Source organism: Pan paniscus, chromosome 3 (genome assembly GCF_029289425.2).
Source record: "Pan paniscus chromosome 3, NHGRI_mPanPan1-v2.0_pri, whole genome shotgun sequence".
NCBI classification, from domain to species: domain Eukaryota; kingdom Metazoa; phylum Chordata; class Mammalia; order Primates; family Hominidae; genus Pan; species Pan paniscus.
In genome coordinates, this window is record NC_073252.2 from 104174101 (window position 1) to 104194446 (window position 20346).

General features: G+C 40.7%; 1 protein-coding gene across 2 annotated transcripts in view; it reads right to left on the reverse strand.

Annotated features, from left to right (window-relative positions):
• TBCK (TBC1 domain containing kinase) overlaps nucleotides 1-20346 on the reverse strand; it is a 281985-nt gene that overhangs the window by 40987 nt on the left and 220652 nt on the right. For both annotated transcript variants that reach the window (XM_008955359.4, XM_003829981.5), the window contains exon 25: nucleotides 18952-19111. In XM_008955359.4, coding sequence (XP_008953607.4) covers nucleotides 18952-19111 — 160 coding nt within the window. The remainder of the gene's footprint in view (nucleotides 1-18951; nucleotides 19112-20346) is intronic.

A 20346-nucleotide genomic window follows, 5' to 3' on the forward strand; every position in this document is an offset into this window, starting at 1 on the left:
CGTAAGACAACCATCCCCAAGACACACAGTCATCAGATTCTCCAAGGTAGATGTGAAAGAAAAAATCGTATAGGTAACTAGAGAGAAGCAGCGGGTCACTTACAAAGGGAACTCTGTCAGGCTCAGTAGACCTTTCCGCAGAAACTTCACAAGCCAGAAGAGACTGGGAACCTATTTTCAATATCTTTAAATAAAAGAAATCCCAAGCAATAATTTTATAGCCCACCAACTAAGCTTCATAAGCAAAAGAGAACGCAATTCTTTCCAGACAAGCAAAAGCTAAGGGAGGCTGACTGCAGTGGCTCATGCTTATAATCCTAGCATTTTGGGAGGCTGAGGTGGGCAGATTGCTTGAGCCCCAGGAGTTTGAAATAAGCCTGGGAAGCAAAGAGAGACCCTGTCACTACAAAAAAATACAAAATAATTACCCAGGTGTGGTGACATGCACCTGTAGTCCCAGCTACTTAAGAGACTGAGGTGGGATCATTTGAGCCCAGGATGCAGAGGTTGCAGTGAGCTGAGATTGTACTACTGTACTCCAGCTGGGGAGATAGAGCAAGAGCCTACCTTAAAAAAACAAAAAAGCTAAGGGAATTTGATAGCAGTAGACCTGTTTTACAAGAGCTCCTAAAGGAAGTGCTAAACATGGAAATGAAAGAGCAATATTTGTCACCATAAAAACACACTTACTTAAGAACATACCCCACTGACACTATAATGCAACTATACAATTAAGTCTACATAACAACCAGCTAAAAGCATGATGATAAGACCAAATCCTCACATAGCAATATCGACCATGAATGTAAACAGGCTAAATGCCTCGATTAAATGGTATAGAGTGTCAAGGTGGATAAAGAAGCAAGACCCAAATGTTTGCTGTCTTCAAGAGATCCATCTCAGAAGTAACAGCAATAGGCTTAAAGTAAAGGAATGGAGAAAGATTGATTAGGTAAATAGAAAACAGAAACAGCAGGGGTTGCTATTCTTATACCAGACAAACAAACATTAAAGCAACAACAATCGAACAAAGAAAAATATTACATAATAATAAGGGGCTCAATCCATCAAGAAGACTTAACTATTCTAAATATATACATACCCAAAATTAGAGTTCCCAGATTCATAAAAAAGGTTCTTAGAGATCTATGAGGAAATACAGACAAATACACGATAACAATGGGAGATTTCAACACCACCTTGACAGTGTTACATCATCAAGGCAGAAAACTAACAAATATTTTCTGGACTTAAACTCAATACTTGACCAATTAGACCTAATAGACACTACAGAACACTCCATCCAACAACAGAATACATATTCTTCTCATCTGCACATGGCACATACTTTAAGAACAATGACATGCTAAACCGTAAAGAAAGTTTCAACAAATTAAAAAAATTGAAATCATACCAAACACATTCTCAGACCACAGCATAGTAAAAACAGCAATCAATACTAAGATCTATTAAAACCATACAATTACATGTTATCCTACTCTTGAATGACTTTTGGGTAAATAACAAAATTAAGGCAGAAATCAAAACATTATTTGAAATGAATGAAAACAGACACAACATACCAGTTTGGGACACAGTTACAGTTGCATTAAGAGGAAGATTCATAGCACTAAACTCCTACGTGAAGAAGTTAGAAAGCTGTCAAATTAACAATCTTGCATTATACCTCGAGAAACTATAAAAATAGGAACAAACCAACCCCAAAGCTAGCAGAAGAAAAGAAATAACCAAAATCAGAGCTGAACTGAATAAAACTGAGATGTGAAAATCCAGACAAAGTATCAATGCCCCCAAAAGTTGGTTCTTCAAAAGATGAAACAAGATTGAAACTGCTAATTAATTAGATTAATAAAGAAAAAGAAGATCCAAATAAACCCAATCTGAAGTGACAAAGGTGACATTTCAACCAACCCTACAAAAATACAAAAGTTCACCAGAGAATATTATGAACACCTCTATGCACACAATTAGGAAATCTAGAAGACATTGATAAATTCCTGGAAACACATAGCCTTCTAAGATTGAACCAGGAAGAAATTACAATTTGGAACAGACCTATAACAAGTTCTGATATTGAATCAGTAATAAAAAGCCTACCAACGAAAAAAAGCCCTGAACCAGATGGATTCACAGCCAAATTCTCCCAGACATAAAAAGAAGAGCTGATGTCAGTCCTATTCTAACTATTCAAAAAAAAAAAAAAAATCAAGGAGAGGAGATTCTTCTGCAGCTCATTCTATGAAGCCAGCATCATCCTCATACCAAAATCTGGCAGAGATACAATGAAAAAAGGAAACTTCAGGTCAATATCTCTGATGAACATGCAAAAATCTTCAACAAAATACATGCAAACCAAATCCAGCAGTGCATCAAAACACTAATGCACTAAGATTAAATAGGCCATATTCCTGGGATGCAAGGTTGGCTTAACATATGCAACTAAATAAATATGATTCACTACATAAACAAAATTAAAAACAAAAACCATGATCATCTCAGTATATGCAGAAAAGGTCTTTAATATATGTGAAAGTCTCAATAAATGTAGAAAAGGTCTTCAATAAAATTAAACATCCCTTCATGTTAAACATCCTCAACAAATTAGGCATCAAAAAAACATACCTCAAAATAAAAAGAGGCATTTAGGACAAACCCACAGCCAATATCATAATAAACAGGCAAAAGCTGGACACATTCTCCTTGAAAACTGGAACAAGACAAGGATGCCTGTTCTCAACATTGGTATTCAACATAGTACTGGAAGTCTTAGCCAGGGCAATCAGGCAAGAGAAAGAAAGAAAAGAGATCGAATAGGAAAAGAGGAAGTCAAATAATCTTTCTTCACAGATGATATGATTGTATACCTAGAAAACCCTAGAGATGCTGCCAATAGGCTTTTATAACCAATAAGCAATTTCAGGACACAAAATAAATGTACAAAAATAAGTAGCATTTCTATATATCATTAGCATTCAAGCTGAGAGGCAAATCAAGGACATAAATCCATTTACAATAGCCACAAACAAAAATATCTAGGAATATATCTAACTAAGAAGGTGAAAGATCTCTACCAGGAGAGTTATGAGACACTGGTGAAAGAAATTATAGACAATATAAACAAATGGAAAAATGTTCCATGCTCATGAAAAGGAAGTGTATTAGTCTGTTCTTGCATTGTTATAAATAATTGCCTGAGACTGGGTATTTATAAAGAAAAAAAGTTTCATTGGCTCACAGTTCTGCAGGCTATACAGGAAGCATGGCTGAGGAAGCTTCAGGAAATGTACAATCATGATGGAAGGTGAGGAGGAAGCAGGCACATCCTACACGGCTGCAGCAGGAGGAAGACAACAGAGAGAGGTGCTACACACTTTTAAAACAACCAGATCTTCTAAGAACTCACTATCACAAGAATAACAAGGGGAAAATCCACCTTCATGATCAAATCACCTCCCACCAGGCCCCTCCTCTAACAATTCGACATGAGATTTGGCTGGGAACACAAATTCAAACCATATTGGGAAGAGTTAAGATTGTTAAAGTGGCCATACTGCCCAAAGCAATCTACAGATTCAACATTATTCCTGTGAAACTACCAATGTCATTTATGACAGAATTAGAAAAAGCTATTCTAAAGTTGGTATGAACCAAAAAAAAAAAAAAAAGTCCAAATCATCAAAGTAATCCTAAGCAAAACAAAGAGCCATCACACTTCCTGACTTCAAATTATACTACAAGGCTATAGTAACCCAAACAGCATGATACTGGTACAGAAACAGACATAGACTCATGGAAAAGGATAGAGAAACCAGAAAGAAAGCCAGATACTGACAACCAGTTGATCTTTGACAAAGTCAACTATAATACATAATGGGGAAAGGACTCTCTATTCAATAAATAGTGCTGGGACATTCTAGCCAAATGCAGAAGATTGAAACTGGATCCCCTCCTTTTACCATATACAAAAACTGACTCCAGATGGATTAAAGACTTAAATGTAAGACCGAAAGCAATCAAAACCCTAGAAGAAAACCTTGGCAATACCATTCTGGGCAGTGGCCAGGAAAGGATTTATGACTAATTCCTCAAAAGCAATTGCAACAAAAGCAAAAATTGACAAATGGGACGTAATTAAACTGAAGAGCTTCTGCACAACCAAGTATTTAAATATCATCAGAGTGTACAGACAACCTACAGAACGGAAGAAAATTTTTGCCATCTATCCATCTGACAAAGGTCTAATATCCAGAGACTATAAGGAACTTAAAACAAATTTACAATTAAAAAAAAACCCATTAGAAAGTGGACAAAAACATGAACAGATACCTCTCAAAAGAAGAAATTCACACAGCCAACGAACATAAGGAAGAAAGCTCAACATCACTGATCATTAGAGAAATGCAAATTAAAACCACAATGAGATACCATCTCATGCCAGTCAGAATGGAGATTATTAAAAAGTCAAACAACATATGCTGGCAAGGTTGCAGAGAAAAAGGAACACTTTTACACATTGGTGTTAGTGTAAGTTAGTTGAACCATTGTGGAACTAACTGGAATTGCCATCAGTATGGCGATTCCTCAAAGATCTAGAAGCAAAAATACCATTTGACCCAGCAATCCTATTACTGGGTATATGCCCAAAGGAATATAAATCATTCTGTTATAAAGATACATGTGCATATATATTCACTGCAGCACTATTCACAATAGCAAAGACATGGAATCAACCTTAATGCTCATCAATGATAGACTGGTGGTACATATACACCATGGAATACTATGCAGCCATAAAAAGGAATGAGATCATGTCCTTTGCAGGGACATGGAAGGAGTTGGAAGCTGTTATCCTCAGCAAACTAATGCAGGCACAGAAAACCAAATATGTTCTCACTTACAAGTGGGAGCTGAACGATGGGAACACACGGCCACATGGTGGTGAGGGGAACAACACACACTGGGGCCTGTTGGGGGAGCTGGGGGAGGGAGAGCATCAGGAAGAATAGCTAATGGATGCTGGGCTTAATACCTAGGTGATGGATTGATCTGTGCAGGAAACAACGATGGCACACACTTACCTGTGTAACAAACCTGCACATCCTGTATGTAACCTGGAACTTAATCTACAGAATGGGAGAATATATTTGCAAACTATGCCTCCAACAAAGGTCTAGTATCCAGAATCTATAAGAAACTTAAATCAAAAAGCAAAAAACAAATATCCCAGTTTTAAAACTGGCAAAAGACATGAACAAATACATCTCAAAATAAGAAATATATGCCACTAATATATGAAAAAATGCTCATCATCACTAATCGTCAGTGAAATGCAAATCAAAACCACAATGAGATACCATCTCACATCAGTCAAAATGGCTCTTACCAAAATGTCAAAACACAAGAAATGCTGGTGAGGTTGCATAGAAAAGGGAGCACTTATACACTGCTGGTGGAAATGTAAATCAGTTCAGTCATTGTGAAAAGCAGTGTGGAGATTTCTCAGAGAACTTAAAACTACCATTTGACCTACAATCCTACTATATGATATATACCCAAAGGATAATAAATTCTTCTGCCAAAAATACATATGCATGTGGATATATATTGTAGCACTATTCACAATAGCAAAGACATGGAGTCAACAAAGATGCCCATCAACAGTGGACTGAATAAAGTGTAGTATATATATATATACCATGGAATACCATGCAGCCACAAAAAGAATGAAGTCATATCTTTTGCAGAAACATGGAAGCAGCTGGACGCCATTATCCTAAGTGAACTAATGCAGGAACAGAAAACCAAATGCTACATGTTGTCACTTATAAGTGGGAGCTAAACAATGGGTACTCATGGACACACAGAAGGGAATAATAGATATTAAAGACTGCTTGAGGAAGAAGGGTGGGGAGAGAGACATGGTTTTTAGGGCTACCTGTCAGGTACTATGCTCACTACACAGGATGAGGGGGTCATTTGTACACGAAGGATCAGCAACATAAAATTTATTAACAAACCTGTACATGTACCTCTAGAACTTCAACTTAAAAAAATAGAAAAAAAAATAGAAAAAAATAAAAATACTTGAGACTGGGTAATTTATAAAGAAAAGAAGTTCAGGGGGCAGGGCCAAGATGGCTGACTAGAAGCAGCAGCATTCCGAGGCTCGCATAGGAAAGAAACCATAATAAGCCTGTGAATCCTTCACTGGCAACCAAGGTATCCAGGTTCTCTCATCAAAATTGACTAGAAGGCTGGCATGACTCACTGAGAGAAGGAAGAGCAGTGTGGTGTGGCGGTCCACCTGTGATCCACACAGGGAAGGGGAACTTCCCTCAAGCCAAGGGAGGCAGTGAGTGAGCACACTACCCAGCCGGGGGAAACTGTGCTTTTCCCATTGAACTGTGCAACCCATGGATTGGAAGATACACTTGCGAACCCATTCCACCAGGGCCTAGCGTCCCAACCCTAGAATGTGCAGATTCTCACAGCCTCTCAGCTGGAATCTGCTTAAGCCTACCTAACTCTTGCGGGGAGAGGCAACCAGCAATGGCTGCGGCTACCTGCTGTCTAAGCCATTTGAGCTCCTTGGGGAAGGGGCAGCAGCCAGCCCTGGGACTAGCAACTACCTAACACTCTAAGCTCCCTGGGCAGGGGAAGCGTGGCACCCATTTCTATAGCTCCAGGCTGGGCTTTTTCCCTGCTGGAGCAAAGGAGGCTGGACCGTTTGGTCCCAAGACTTGTCCCCACAGCCCAAAACACCAGCTGTGGCAGTCTGCGGCCAAAGTGCCTTTTCAGGTCTAACCCTGACCCACCCTTCCTCAGTGGGCGGGGCTTCCCTGAACAATCTCCAATAACTCCAGCCAGAGGCTCAGGGACAGAATTCAGATCTCCCTGGGCCAGAGCCCCTGGGGGATGGGGGAGGTGGCCTCAGTCTCTGCAGACCAGCCAACTTAGCCTCTCCTCCTGGTAGTTCTGAGGAATCCAGGCAGCTCAGACGAGTGGGTTTCCCCCCAGTGAAACACACCCTCTAGAACAAGGAATAAAGTACTTCATTAAACAGGTCCTGCTCCCTGTGCCACCCAACTGGGTGAGACCATCCAACAGGGGTTATCAGACACCTTATACAGGAGTGATCCTACTGGCATCAGGTTGGTGCCCCTCAAGGTCAGAGGTCCCAGAAGATGGAGCAGGCACCCATCTTTGCTGGTCTCCAGCCTCCTTGAGTGACATCTCCAGGCACAGGAGCAAATAAGATGAATAGGGAAGTGAACCCCCAGGAAACTGCAGCAGCCCTACAGAAGAGGGACTTGACTATTGAAACAAAAACAAGTAGAAAGTGACAACAGCACCAAAAACAACAAAAAGACCCCCATAAAAACCCCATGCAAGGGTCAGCAGCCTCAAAGACCAAAACTAGACAAACTCATGAAGATGGGAAAGAATCAACAAAAAAATGCTGAAAACCCCAAAAGCCAGAGTGCCTCCTCTCCTCCAAATGATCGCAGTGTCTCTCCAAGGTGCAGAACTGGATGGAGGATCAAATGGACAAATTGACAGAAGAAGGCTCCAGAAGATGGGTAATAAAAAACTATGACGAGGTAAAGGAACATGTTCTAACCCAATGCAAAGAAGCTAAGAAGACTGATGAAAGGTTAGAGGAATTGCTAACTAGAATAACTAGTGTAGAGAGGAACATAAACGACCTGAAGGGGCTGGAAAACACAGCATGAGAACTTTGTGAAGAATACACGAGTATCAACAGCCAAACCGACCACATGGAAGAAAGGATATCGGAGTTTGAAGACCACCTTACTGAAATAAGACACACAGACAAGTATAGAGAAAAAAGAATGAAAAGGAATGAACAAAACCTCCAAGAAATATGGGACTTAATAAAAAGACTGAACCTATGATCGACCGGAGTACCAGAAGGAGACAGGGAAAATGGAAACAAGCTGGAAAACACACTTCAGGATATTAGCCAGGAGAATTTCCCCAACCTAGCAAAACAGACCAACATGCAAATCAGGAAATACAGAGAACACCACCATTAAGATACTCCACGAGAAGATCAACCCCAAGACACATAATCATTAGATTCTCCAAGGTTGAAATGAAGGAAAAACTGTTAAGAGCAGCCAGGGAAAAAGGCCAGGTAACCTACAAAGGGAAGCCCATCAGACTAACAGTGGACTTCTCAGGAGAAACTCTACAAGCCAGAAGAGACTGGGGGCTAATATTTAACGTTCTTAAAGAATTTTCAACCCAGAATCTCATATCCAGCCAAACTAAGCTTCATAAGCGGAGGAGAGATAAAATCCTTTACAGACAAGCAAATGCTGAGGAATTTCATTACCACCAGGTCAGTCCTGCAAGAGCTCCTGAAAGAAGCACTAAAAATGGAAAAAACAAAACAAAACAAAACCGGTGCCAGCCACTGCAAAAACACACCAAAAAATAAAGACCAATGACATTATGAAGAAACTGCATCAACTAGTATGCAAATTAACCAAATAGCATCATGATGACAGGATCAAATTCACACATAACAATACTACCCTTAAATGTCAATGGGCTAAATGCCCCAATTAAAAGACACAGACTGGCAAATTGGATAAGGAGTCAAGACCCATTGGTGTGCTGTATTCAGGAGACTCATTTTATGTGCAGACACACACAGGCTCAAAATAAAGGGATGGAGGAAAATTTACCAAGCATATGGAAAGAAAAACAAAACAAAACAAAACAAAACAAAACAGGTTGCAATCTTAGTCGCTGACAAAACAGACTTTAAACCAACAAAGATCATAAAAGACAAAGAAGGGCATTACACAATGGTAAAGGGAACAATTCAGCAAGAAGAGCTATATTCTGAATATGTATTCACCCAATATAGGAGCACCCAGATTCATAAAATAAGTTCTTACAGACCTACAAAGAGACTTAGACTCTGACACGATAACAGTGGGAGACTTCAACACCCCACTGTCAGTATTAGATCAATGAGACATAAAATTAAGGATATTCAGGACTTGAACTCAGCTCTGGATCAAGTAAACCTAGTAAACATCTACAGAACTCTCTACTCCAACAGAATATACATTCTTCTCAGTGCCACATGGCACTTATTCTAAAATTCAACCACATAATTGGAAGTAAAACACTCCTCAGCAAATGCAAAAGAACTGAAATCATAACAGTTTCTCAGAACACAGTTCAATCAAATTAGAACTCAGGATTAAGAAACTCACTCAAAACCACATAGTTTCATGGAAATTGAACAACCTGTTCCTTAATGACTCCTGGGTAAATAACAAAATTAAGGCAGAAATCAAGTTCCTTGAAATCAATGAGAACAAAGAGACAATGCACCAGAATCTCTGAGACACAGTTAAAGAACTGTTAAGAGGGAAGTTTTAGCCCTAAATGTCCACATCAGAAAGCTAAAAAGATCTCAAATCGACACCCTAACATCACAATTAAAAGAGCAAAATAGGCAAGAGCAAACTTATCCAAAAGCTAGCAGAAGACAAGAAATAACTAAAAGAAGAACTGAAGGAGATAGAGACATGAAAAACCCTCCAAAAAAATCAATCCAGGAGCTTTTTTTTGAAAAAATTAATAAAATAGACTGTTAACTAGACTAATGAAGAAAAAGAGAGAAGAATCAAATAGACAGGATAAAAATGATAAACACGATATAACCATTGATGCCACGGAAATACAAACTACCATCAGAGAATACTATAAACATCTCTATGCAAAGAAACTAGAAAATCTAGAAGAAATGGATACATTCTGGGATGCATACACCCTACCAAGACTAAACCAGGAAGAAGCTGAATCCCTGAATATACCAATAACAAGCTCTGAAACTGAGGCAGTAATTAATAGCCTACCAACCAAAAAAAGCCCAGGACCAGATGGATTCACAGCTGAATTCTACCAGAAATACAAAGAGGAGCTGGTACCATTCCTTCTGAAACTATTCCAGACAACTGAAAAGGAGGGACTCCTCCCTAACTAATTTTATGAAGCCAGCATCATCCTGATATCAAAACCGGGAAGAGACACAACAAACAAAGAAAATCTCATGTCAATATCCCTGATGAACATTGATGAGAAAATCCTCAATAAAATACTGGCAAACCCAATCCAGCGGCACATCAAAAAACTTATCCACCACGATCAAGTCAGCTTCATCCCTGGGATGTAAGGCTGGCTCAACAGATGCAAATCGATAAATGTAATCCATCACATAAACCAAACCAAAGACAAAAATCACATGATTATGTCAACAGATGCAGAAAAGGCCTTTGATAAAATTCAGCATCCATTCATGTTAAAAACTCTCAATAAACTCGGTATTGATGGAACATATCTCAAAATAATAAGAGTTATTTATGACAAACTCACAGCCAATTTCATATTGAATGGGCAAAAGCTGGAAGCATTCCCTTTAAAAACTGGTACAATACAAGGATGCCCTCTCTCACCACTCCTATTCAACACAGTATAGGAAGTTCTGGCCAGGGCAATCAGGCAAGAGAAAGAAATAAAGGGTATTCAAATAGGAAGAGAGGAAGTCAAGTTGTCTCTGTTTGCAGACAACATGATTTTATATTTATAAAACCACATCACCTCAGCCCCAAAACTTCTTGAACTGATAAGCAACTTCAGTAAAGTCTCAGAATAAAAAATCAATGTGCAAAAATCACAAGCATTCCTTTACACCAACAATAGGCAGGCAGAAAGCTAAATCATGAGTGAACTCCCATTGAAAATCACTAAAACAGAATAAAATACCTAGGAATACAGCTAACAAGGGATGTGAATTCCTCTTTAAGGAAAACTACAAACCACTGCTCAAGCAAATAAGACAGGACACAAACAAATGAAAAAACATTCCATCCTCATGGATAGGAAGAATCAATATCATGAAAATGGCCATACTGCCCAAAGTAAGTTACAGATTCAGTGCTATTCCCATCACGCTACCAGTGACATTCTTCACAGAATTAGAAAAAACTATTTTAAATTTCATATGAAATCAAAGAAGACCCCATATAGGCAAGACAATCCTAAGCAAACAAGAACAAAATTGGAGGCATCATGCTAGATGACTTCAAACTATACTACATGGCTACAGTGACCAAAACAGCATGGTACTTGTACATATAGACCAACGAAGGAGGACCAACATACAGACCGATGGAGCAGAACAGAGATCTCAGAAATAATACCACATGTCTACAACCATCTGATCTTCAACAAACCTGACAAAAACGAGCAGTGGGGAAAGGATCTCCTATTCAGTAAATGGTGCTGGGAAGACTGGCTAGCCATATGCAGGAAACTGGAACTGGCCTGGAGCCCTACCTTATGTCTTATACAAAAATTAACTCAAGATGGATTAAAGACTTAAAGGTAAAACCCAAAACCATAAAAACCCTAGAAGAAAACCTAGGCAATAGCATTCACACATAGGCATGGGCAAAGACTTCATGACAAAAATGCCAAAAGCAATTGTAACAAAAGCCAAAATTGACAAATGGGATCTAATTAAACTGAAGAGCTCCTGCACAGCAAAATAAACTGTCATCAGAGTGAACAGGCAACTACAGAATGGGAGAAAATTCTTGCAATCTACCTATCTGACGAAGGTCTAACATCCAGAATTTACAAGGAACTTAAACATATTTACAAGAAAAAAACAAACCATCCCATCAAAAAGTAGGCAAAGCTTATGAACAGCTCCTCCTCAAAAGAAGACATTTACACAGCCAACAAACATGAAAAAAAGCTCAACATCACTGGTCATCAGAGAAATGCAAATCAAAACCACAATGAGATACTATTTCACGCCAGTCAAAATGGTGATTATTAAAAAGTCAGGAAACTATAGATGCTGGTGAAGGTGTGGAGAAATAGGAACACTTACACTGTTGGTAGGAATGTAAATTAGTTCAACCATTGTAGAAGACAGTATGGTGATTCCTCAAGGATCTAGAACCAGAAAAACCATCTGGACCCAGCAATCCCATTACTGGGTATATACCCAAGGAATAGAAATCATTCTATTATAAAGACACATACTCATGTATATTTATTGCAGCACTATTTATGCCCATCAATGATAGACTGGATAAAGAAAATCTGGAATAAAACTGGATAAAGAAAACCATGGAATACTATGAAGCCATAAAAAGGAATGACATCATGTCCTTTGCAGGGACATGGATGAAGCTGGAAGCCATCATCCTCAGCAAACTAATAGAGGAGCAGAAAACCAAACACCGCATGTTCTCGCTCACAAATGTGAGTTGAACATTGAGAACACATGGACACAGAGAGGGGAACAATACACCCCATGGCTGTTGGGTGCTGGTGGGTGAGGGAAGGGATCTTAGAGGACAGGTCAGTAGGTCCAGCAAACCACCATGGCACACATATAACTATGTAACAAACCTGCATGTTCTGTACATGTATCCTTTTTTTTTTTTTAATAGAAGAAATTAAAGAGGTTTAATTGGCTCATGGTTCTGTAGGCTTTACAGGAAGTGTGGTACCAACATCTTCTGGTGAGGCCTCAGGAAGCTTACAATCCTGACAGAAGGCAACAGGGAGCTAGCATGTCACATGGCCAGAGTGGGAACAAGAGAGAGAGGAGGTGGAGCCAGGCTCCTTTAAACCATAAACTCTCATAACAACTCTCACATGAATTAGCAGAGCAAGAACTCACTTATTACCACTGGGAGGGCACCAAACCATTCATGAGCGATCTTCCCCCATAATCCAAACACCTCCTTAAAAGGCTCCACATTGAACATAGGGATTACATTTGAAATGAGATTTGGAGGGGACAAACATCAAAACCACATCATTCTGCCTCTGATCCCCTAAGTCTTATGTCCTCCTCACATATCAGAATACAACCAAGCCTCTGCAATAGTCCACCAAATTCTTAACCTGCTTCAGCATTAACTCAAGTCTCAAGTGCCAAGTGTCAAGTCTTGAGTATCATCTGGAGATGAGTCCATTGATCCTATGAGCCTGTGAGATCAAAAACAAGTTATTTACTGCCAATATACAATGGTGCTACAGATATTGGGTATGCATTATCATTTGAAAAGGGAGAAATTGGCCAAAAGAGAGGCAATACGCCCACACAAGTCTGAAACTCAGCAGGACAGTCATTAAATCTTAAAGCTCCAAAACAATCTCCTTTGACATGTCCTACATCCTGGGCAGAATGGTGTGAGATGTAGGCTATGAAGGCCTTGGACAGGTTTGTCCCTGTGGCTTTCCAAGGTGCAGCCCTCATGGCTGCTGTCACAGGTTGGAGTTGAGTACCTATGGCTTTTCCATACTGCGGTTGCAAGCTGCCAATGGCTCTACCAGTCTCAGGTCTGGAGGGTGGCATCCCACTTCCCAAAGCTCCACTAGCCGGTTCCCTGGTGGGGACTCTGCAGGGGCTCCACTCTACGTTTCCCATTGGCGCTGCCCTAGTATAGTTTCTCTGTGGGGGCTCTGCTCCTGTAGTAGGCTTCTGCCTGGGTATCCAGACTTCCCCACACATGCTCTGGAATCCAGGTGGGAGTTGCGAAGCTTCCTTCACATTTGCATTCTGTGCATCTGCAGGCTGAACATCACATGAAAGCTGCCAGGGATTATAGCTTGCTCCTTCTAGGGTGGCAGCCTGAGCTTTACCTTGGCCCAGTTAAGCTGTGGCCGGAGCCTGAGTGGTCACGATGCAGGGAGCACTGTCCTGAGGCTGTGCAGGGAGGTGGGGTCCTGGGCCTGACCACTGAAACCATTCTTCTTCCCTAGGCCTCTGGGCCTGTGATGACAAGGGCTGTCCCTAAGAACTCTGAAATGCCTTCAAGGCCTTTTATCCATTGTCTTGGCTATTAGCACTTGGCTCCCTTTTAGTCATGCTAATCTCTCTAGCAAATGGTTGCTCTGTAGCCTGCTTGGATTTTTTCTACCATAGGGCTGGGCTACAAGTTTTCCAAATTTTTATGCTCTGCTTCCCTTTTAAATATAACTTTAAGTCTTTTATTTGCTTCCATATATGACTTAGGGTGTTAGAAGAAGCCATACCACTTCTTGAATGCTTTGCTGCTTAGACTTTTTTTTTTCTGCCAGGTATCTTGTCATCATAATTAAGTTTAAACTCAGATCCCTATGACATGAACACACTGTTGTCAAGTTCTTTGCCAGGGTGTAACATGGGTAATCTTAACTCCAGTTCCCAATAACTCTCTCATTTCCACCTAAGACTTAATCAGCCTGGACTTTATTGTCCATATCAGCATTTTGGTTACAACTATTTAATCAGTCTCTAAGAAGTTTCAAACTTTTACTCATTTTCCTGTCTTCTTCTGAGCCTTCCAAACTCTTTCAACCTCTGCCTATTACCCAGTTCCAAAGCTGTTTCCACATTTTCAGGTATTTAACAGCAACACCCCACTCCTGGTACCAATTATCTGTGTTAGTTTGTTCTTGTGTTGCTATAAAGAAGTACCCGAGACTGGGCAATCTATTAAAAAAAGATGGTTAACTGGCTCACAGTTTTGCAGGTTTTACAGAAAGCATGGTGCTGACATCTATCTCTGATGAAACCTCACAAAGCTTACAATCATGGTGGAAGGTAACAGGGAGCCAGCATGTCACATGGCATGAGCAGGAACAAGAGAAAGGAGGAAGAGCCAGACTTTTAAACAACGAGCTCTCATGTGAGCTAACAGAGTGAGAACTCACTTATTACCATGGGGAGGACATCAAGCCATTCACAAGGGATCTGCCCCCATGACCAAACACCTCCCACTGTGTCCGGAACTGGTGGGTTCTTGGTCTCACTGACTTCAAGAATGCAGCCACGGACCCTTGTGGTGAGTGTTACAGTTCTTAAAGGTGGCGCGTCCAGAGTTTGTTCCTTCTGACGTTCGGATGTGTTTGGAGTTTCTTCCTTCTGGTGGGTTCGTGGTCTCGCTGGCTCATGAGTGAAGCTGCAGACCTTTGCAGTGAGTGTTACAGCTCTTAAGGCGGCACATCTGGAGTTGTTCGTTCCTCCCGGTGGGTTCATGGTCTTGATGGGTTCAGGAGTGAAGCTGCAGACCTTCGTGGTGAGTGTTACAGCTCATAAAGGCAGTGTGGACCCAAAGAATGAGCAGTAGCAAGATTTACTGCAAAGAGCGAAAGAACAAAGCTTCCACAGTGTGGAAGGGGACCTGAGCAGGTTGCCACTGCTGGCTGGGGCAGCCTGCTTTTATTCTCTTATCTGGCCCCAACCACATCCTGCTGATTGGTCCATTTTACAGAGAGCCAATTGGTCTGTTTTACAGAGAGCTGATTGGTCTGTTTTGACAGGGTGCTGATTAGTGCATTTACAATCCCTGAGCTAGACACAAAAGTTCTCCACCTCCCCACTAGATTAGCTAGATACAGAGTGCTGATTGGTGTATTTACAAACCCTGAGCTAGACACAGAGTGCTGACTGGTGCATTTACAAACCTTGAGCTAGATACAGAGTGCCGATTGGTGTATTCACAATCCCTTAGCTAGACATAAAGATTCTCCAAGTCCCCACCAGATTAGCTAGATACAGAGTGCTGATTGGTGCATCCACAAACCCTGAGCTAGACACAGGGTGCTGATTGGTATGTTTACAAACCTTGAGCTAGATACAGAGTGCTGATTGGTGTATTTACAATCCCTTAGCTAGACATAAAGGTTCTCCAAGTCCCCACTAGACTCAGGAGCCCAGCTGGCTTCACCCAGTGGATCCCACACTGGGGCCGCAGGTGGAGCTGCCTGCTAGTCCCACACCGTGCACCCACACTCCTCAGCCCTTGGGCAGTCGATGGGACCAGGTGCTGTGAAGCAGGGGGCAGCACTCGTTGGGGAGTCTTGGGCCGGGCAGGAGCCCACGGTGGGTTGGGGGGAGGCTCAGGCATGGCGGGCTGCAGGTCCCGAGCCCTGCCCTGCGGGCAGGCAGCTAAGGCCCAGTGAGAAATCAAGTGCAGCGCTGGTGGGCCAGCACTGCTGGGGGACCTGGTGCACCCTCCGCAGCTGCTGGACTGAGTGCTAAGCCCCTCACTGCCCAGAGCCGGCCGGCTGCTCCCAGTGCGGGGCCGTCAAGCCCACGCCCACCTGGAACTCTAACTGGCCTGCAAGCAATGTGCGCAGTCCCGGTTCCCGCCTGTGCCTCTCCCTCCACACCTCCCCACAGGCTGAGGGAGCTGGCTCTGGCCTCGGCCATCCCAGGAAGGGGCTCCCACAGTGCAGTGGCGAGCTGAAGGGCTCCTCAAGTGCAGCCAGAGTGGGTGCTGAGGCCGAGGAGGTGCCAAGAGCGAGCGAGGGCTGCAAGGGCTGCCAGCATGCTGTCACTTCTCACCACCAGGCCAGCCTCCAACATTGGAGATTACATTTCAACATGAGATTTGGAGGGGACAAATAGCCAAACCATGTGTGTTACTATTTTCTGACTTTCTCTGAAATAGGTGTATTGAGATTGTTCTCTGTTGGATGGTAGATATAGTTATATAAAAGATAGGTGAGTGATTTATAACTTAGAAGTAATATCCACTTGCATACTTCTTTAGTATGGTTAGTTAAGTTTCATCATTAAAAATGACTTTCATTTAGTGTCAAAAGTTAATGCTGGCCAGGTGCGGAGGCTCACGCCTGTAATCCCAGCACTTTGGGAGGCCGAGGCGGGCAGATCACGAGGTCAGGAGATTGAGACCACCCTGTCTAACATGGTGAAACCCCGTCTCTACTAAAAATACGAAAAAATTAGCTGGGCGTGGTGGTGGGTGCCTGTAGTGCCAGCTACTCGGGAGGCTGAGGCAGGAGAATGGTGTGAACCTGGGAGACGGAGCTTGTAGTGAGCTGAGATTGCACCACTGCACTCCAGCCTGGGCGAAAGGGCGAGACTCGTCTCAAACAAACAAACAAACAAAAAGTTAATGCTGCTATCAGTCCTGTACTTCTGAGACATGGATTGTTGGATGCTTAAAATGGTTTATGATCAATAGTCTTAAAGTTCTAATCTGACTTTTACAGTTTTAAATTTCTAACAAAGATGGAAAAAACAGACACTGGGCCCTACTTGAGGCTGGAGGGTGGGAGGAGGAAGAGAAGCAGAAAAAATAACTATTGGGTACTAGGCTTAGTACCTCGGTGATAAAATAACCTGTACAACAAATGCCTATGACATGTTTACCTATATAACATACCTGCACATGTACCCCTGAACCTAAAATAAAAGTTAATAAAAATTTATTACGAATTAAAAATAATATACAACACCAAGAGTGAGCCCTGATGTAAACTGTGGACTTGGGATGATAATGATGTGTCAATGAAGGTTCATTAGTTGTAACAAATGTATCACTCTGATGGGGGAGGCTGATAATGGGAAAGGTTGTGCATGTGTGGGGTAGTGGTATATGGGAAATTTCTATTCCTCTCGATTTTGCTCTGTGAAAAGCAAAAACTTAAAAGACTTAAAAATTATAGTGAAGGCATCAAATTTGGAAAAATCAATAGCCTAGTTCCTTACTATGAAATCATATGGCATAGTTCTCTAAATGTAACCCTTACATGTTGTTTTCATGGACTTCATACACACTCGCTCTAGGAATAAAAGAGCAAAGTATTTTCATGTTTCCTTTTTTCTGAGTTTGTATCAGTATTGGGTATGTGCAGGTGGGGATGGGAGGGTTACCTTTAGCCAATATCAGAATTGAATTGAATGGAGGAATTATAATTTTCCAATAAAAAAATTCAAGAAGTGTTTTTTGCCTCCCAGGTGGTAAAATCATGCATACTTTTTATTTCCTTTTTTGGTCTCTCTATATTTTCCAAGTGTTCAACAAAGTGTGGTTATTAGTTTTTATAATAAAAGACATTTTAGGTTATTTCTCTGATTACTAAGAGTAAAAAAAAAATAAAGTTTTAAAGTTCTAATCTGAAATTTTCAGTGACCACATTTCAGGAGTGCTCAAAGGAATATGTACAATCAAGGCAAATATTTAGTCTCCACTCCTGATTTCCCTGATGACAGAATTTTCCTAAGCATATTCCTGGCCTTTCTCTTTGTCCCTCTATTCTCTGTGCCCTGGGAGGTTGAAGGATTTATTTGATTGGTAAATTTGGGAAGGCTCAGTCCTGCTTATCTTCCTTTTAGAAAAAAGCTGTCTGCAGGGAGCAAGTTACCTCTGCTACTTTTCTAGGAGCAGATTCTTCCCTTTTAGAGAAAGATCCTGTACTTGTTCAACGTTGCCTATATCTAGATACCTTCTCTGGCTGCTTGTTTTTAAGTAAGTCCATTTGGCTCTCATACTAAGCTACAGTCTTCAACTTGTCTTTTATTAAAAAATAAAGATATTTTTGGCCTTCATATGCTACTCTTTGTTTTATTTTTCAATTTGCTTAGAACATAGCCATGGAAGAAGGAAGCCATTTTATTGTTTCATGTACTTCTCATGTCTGACAGTTGACATTCTCCCTGAATTCTCTATCATCAAAAAGCTTTGAGTCTCTAGTAAACACAATTTCTAAATCTAACAAATCTCATCATGACCAGCTCTCAGAGCCTACACTTGAACACTACTGTTTTTCTCCAGTGGAGGGAATTCAAGCTACTTCTTTACAATTTCAGAAAGCAGTTAGAAAAAAACAGCCTTAGGCTATTATTTTGATTTTTTAAGGTTACTGTTGATTCTGATGCTGAACACTGAAGGAAAAATGCTTCAATTAAAGGCAGACAAACTCTTCCATATAAGAACACAGATAAATCTTCAAAGCTCATAGTATTTGTGACCAACTCCTGAAGAAATATACTTTTAGATAACCTTCATATAGAAGGCAGGTAAATCACTCATCATATGTACATATGACATTTCTGAATATACTTACCTCAGCTGTGTGCTTTGCCACATGCCCCACGATGACAATGACCTTCCCTTTGAAGTTCTGGAGCATAGCAGTGTAAGGGCCCTGGGTAAGCTCCCCTTCTGCAGTGAAGGCAGCACTGAATGGAATGTTGATGCTTCCTGCAATGTGACCACGAATAAAGCTGAGAAGGAAAGTTTAAGGAAAACATTTATTTGTGTGCAATCCTGAGTGTCTGAGGGAAACTCACAGAGCTAAGTGACTCCCAGAAGATAGTACTAAACATCTTCCAGCTTATGTGAGTATTTTATCTAAATGAAGTAAGGCACCTCCAGGAGAAAAAAAAAAGTTAAATTTGAAAATGAAGTAGAAAAGAGAAAGGAAGATGACTAGCCAAAGATATAAAAGGATCTTACATCAAAAGCATCTCTCATTACATAAACACAGATATGGGTAAACAATAACTACACTTAAAGAAGTTCTATAATGAGTGGAGATGGTGGAGATGGACTACATATCTTACAATTTAAATTTCCTAGTCAGCTGCTGCTTCATCTTTTTTTTTTAAAGAAAAGGGTATGACATTAATAATGAGAGAAAGAACTGTAAATAAGTTCTGAAAAATGAAAGGAGAGAGAATCAACATTAACATTCCAGTAGGCATTGTTTAGTTGAAGTTTTCTAGAATGGGCAGAGAATTTATGATCATGGGTAGATTACCTTTGAACTTCATCAGCATTAGTTTCTCAAACATTTCTAATTATTCAATATTCCCAATTGCAGTTTTCCTGAAGAGTAATGACTTTTCTCTCAGAATATAATTACTCTGATGGTACTTTTTTTAAAAAACTGAAAGTACTTTTATTTTCAGTAAAGATCTACTTAAAATGAAAATTTTTTATAACACATACTAAGAACCTAACAAACAACTCATATATTCTCAGCACCTATATCTACATCTGTGAGGCCTGAATCAGTTGCCAGAGAGTGTTTCCATATTTATCAAACAACCTCTTCAACTATGAACATCTTTCCTTTTTTTAGTGTGTTTAGAGTAGCAAAAGCAATACAAATCTATCCTGGTGAAATGCTGTAGCAGACATGTTTGGGCTGCCTGCCCACCTGCTGTTTTCTTGTTTGGAAGAGCACCAACCACTGACCCTGAGGAAAGGGTGAGCCTAGGTTGTCATGTTGGTATCAGATGACCCTGCTACAACCATGACTGACAGGATGGTGGAGGGGAGGGTGATGGTGGATATATGATGCAGGCTGAGCCAATGAGATTCTCTCCCTTGAAAATCAGAAATAAAAGACATAAAAGATAATGCTCAGACTGTGTTAAGCTTTACATGTAAAGTCACCTTTAAGTGCCTCTTCCATAAAATTTGTTCAGCCATCCATAAAATTTGTTCAGCCACG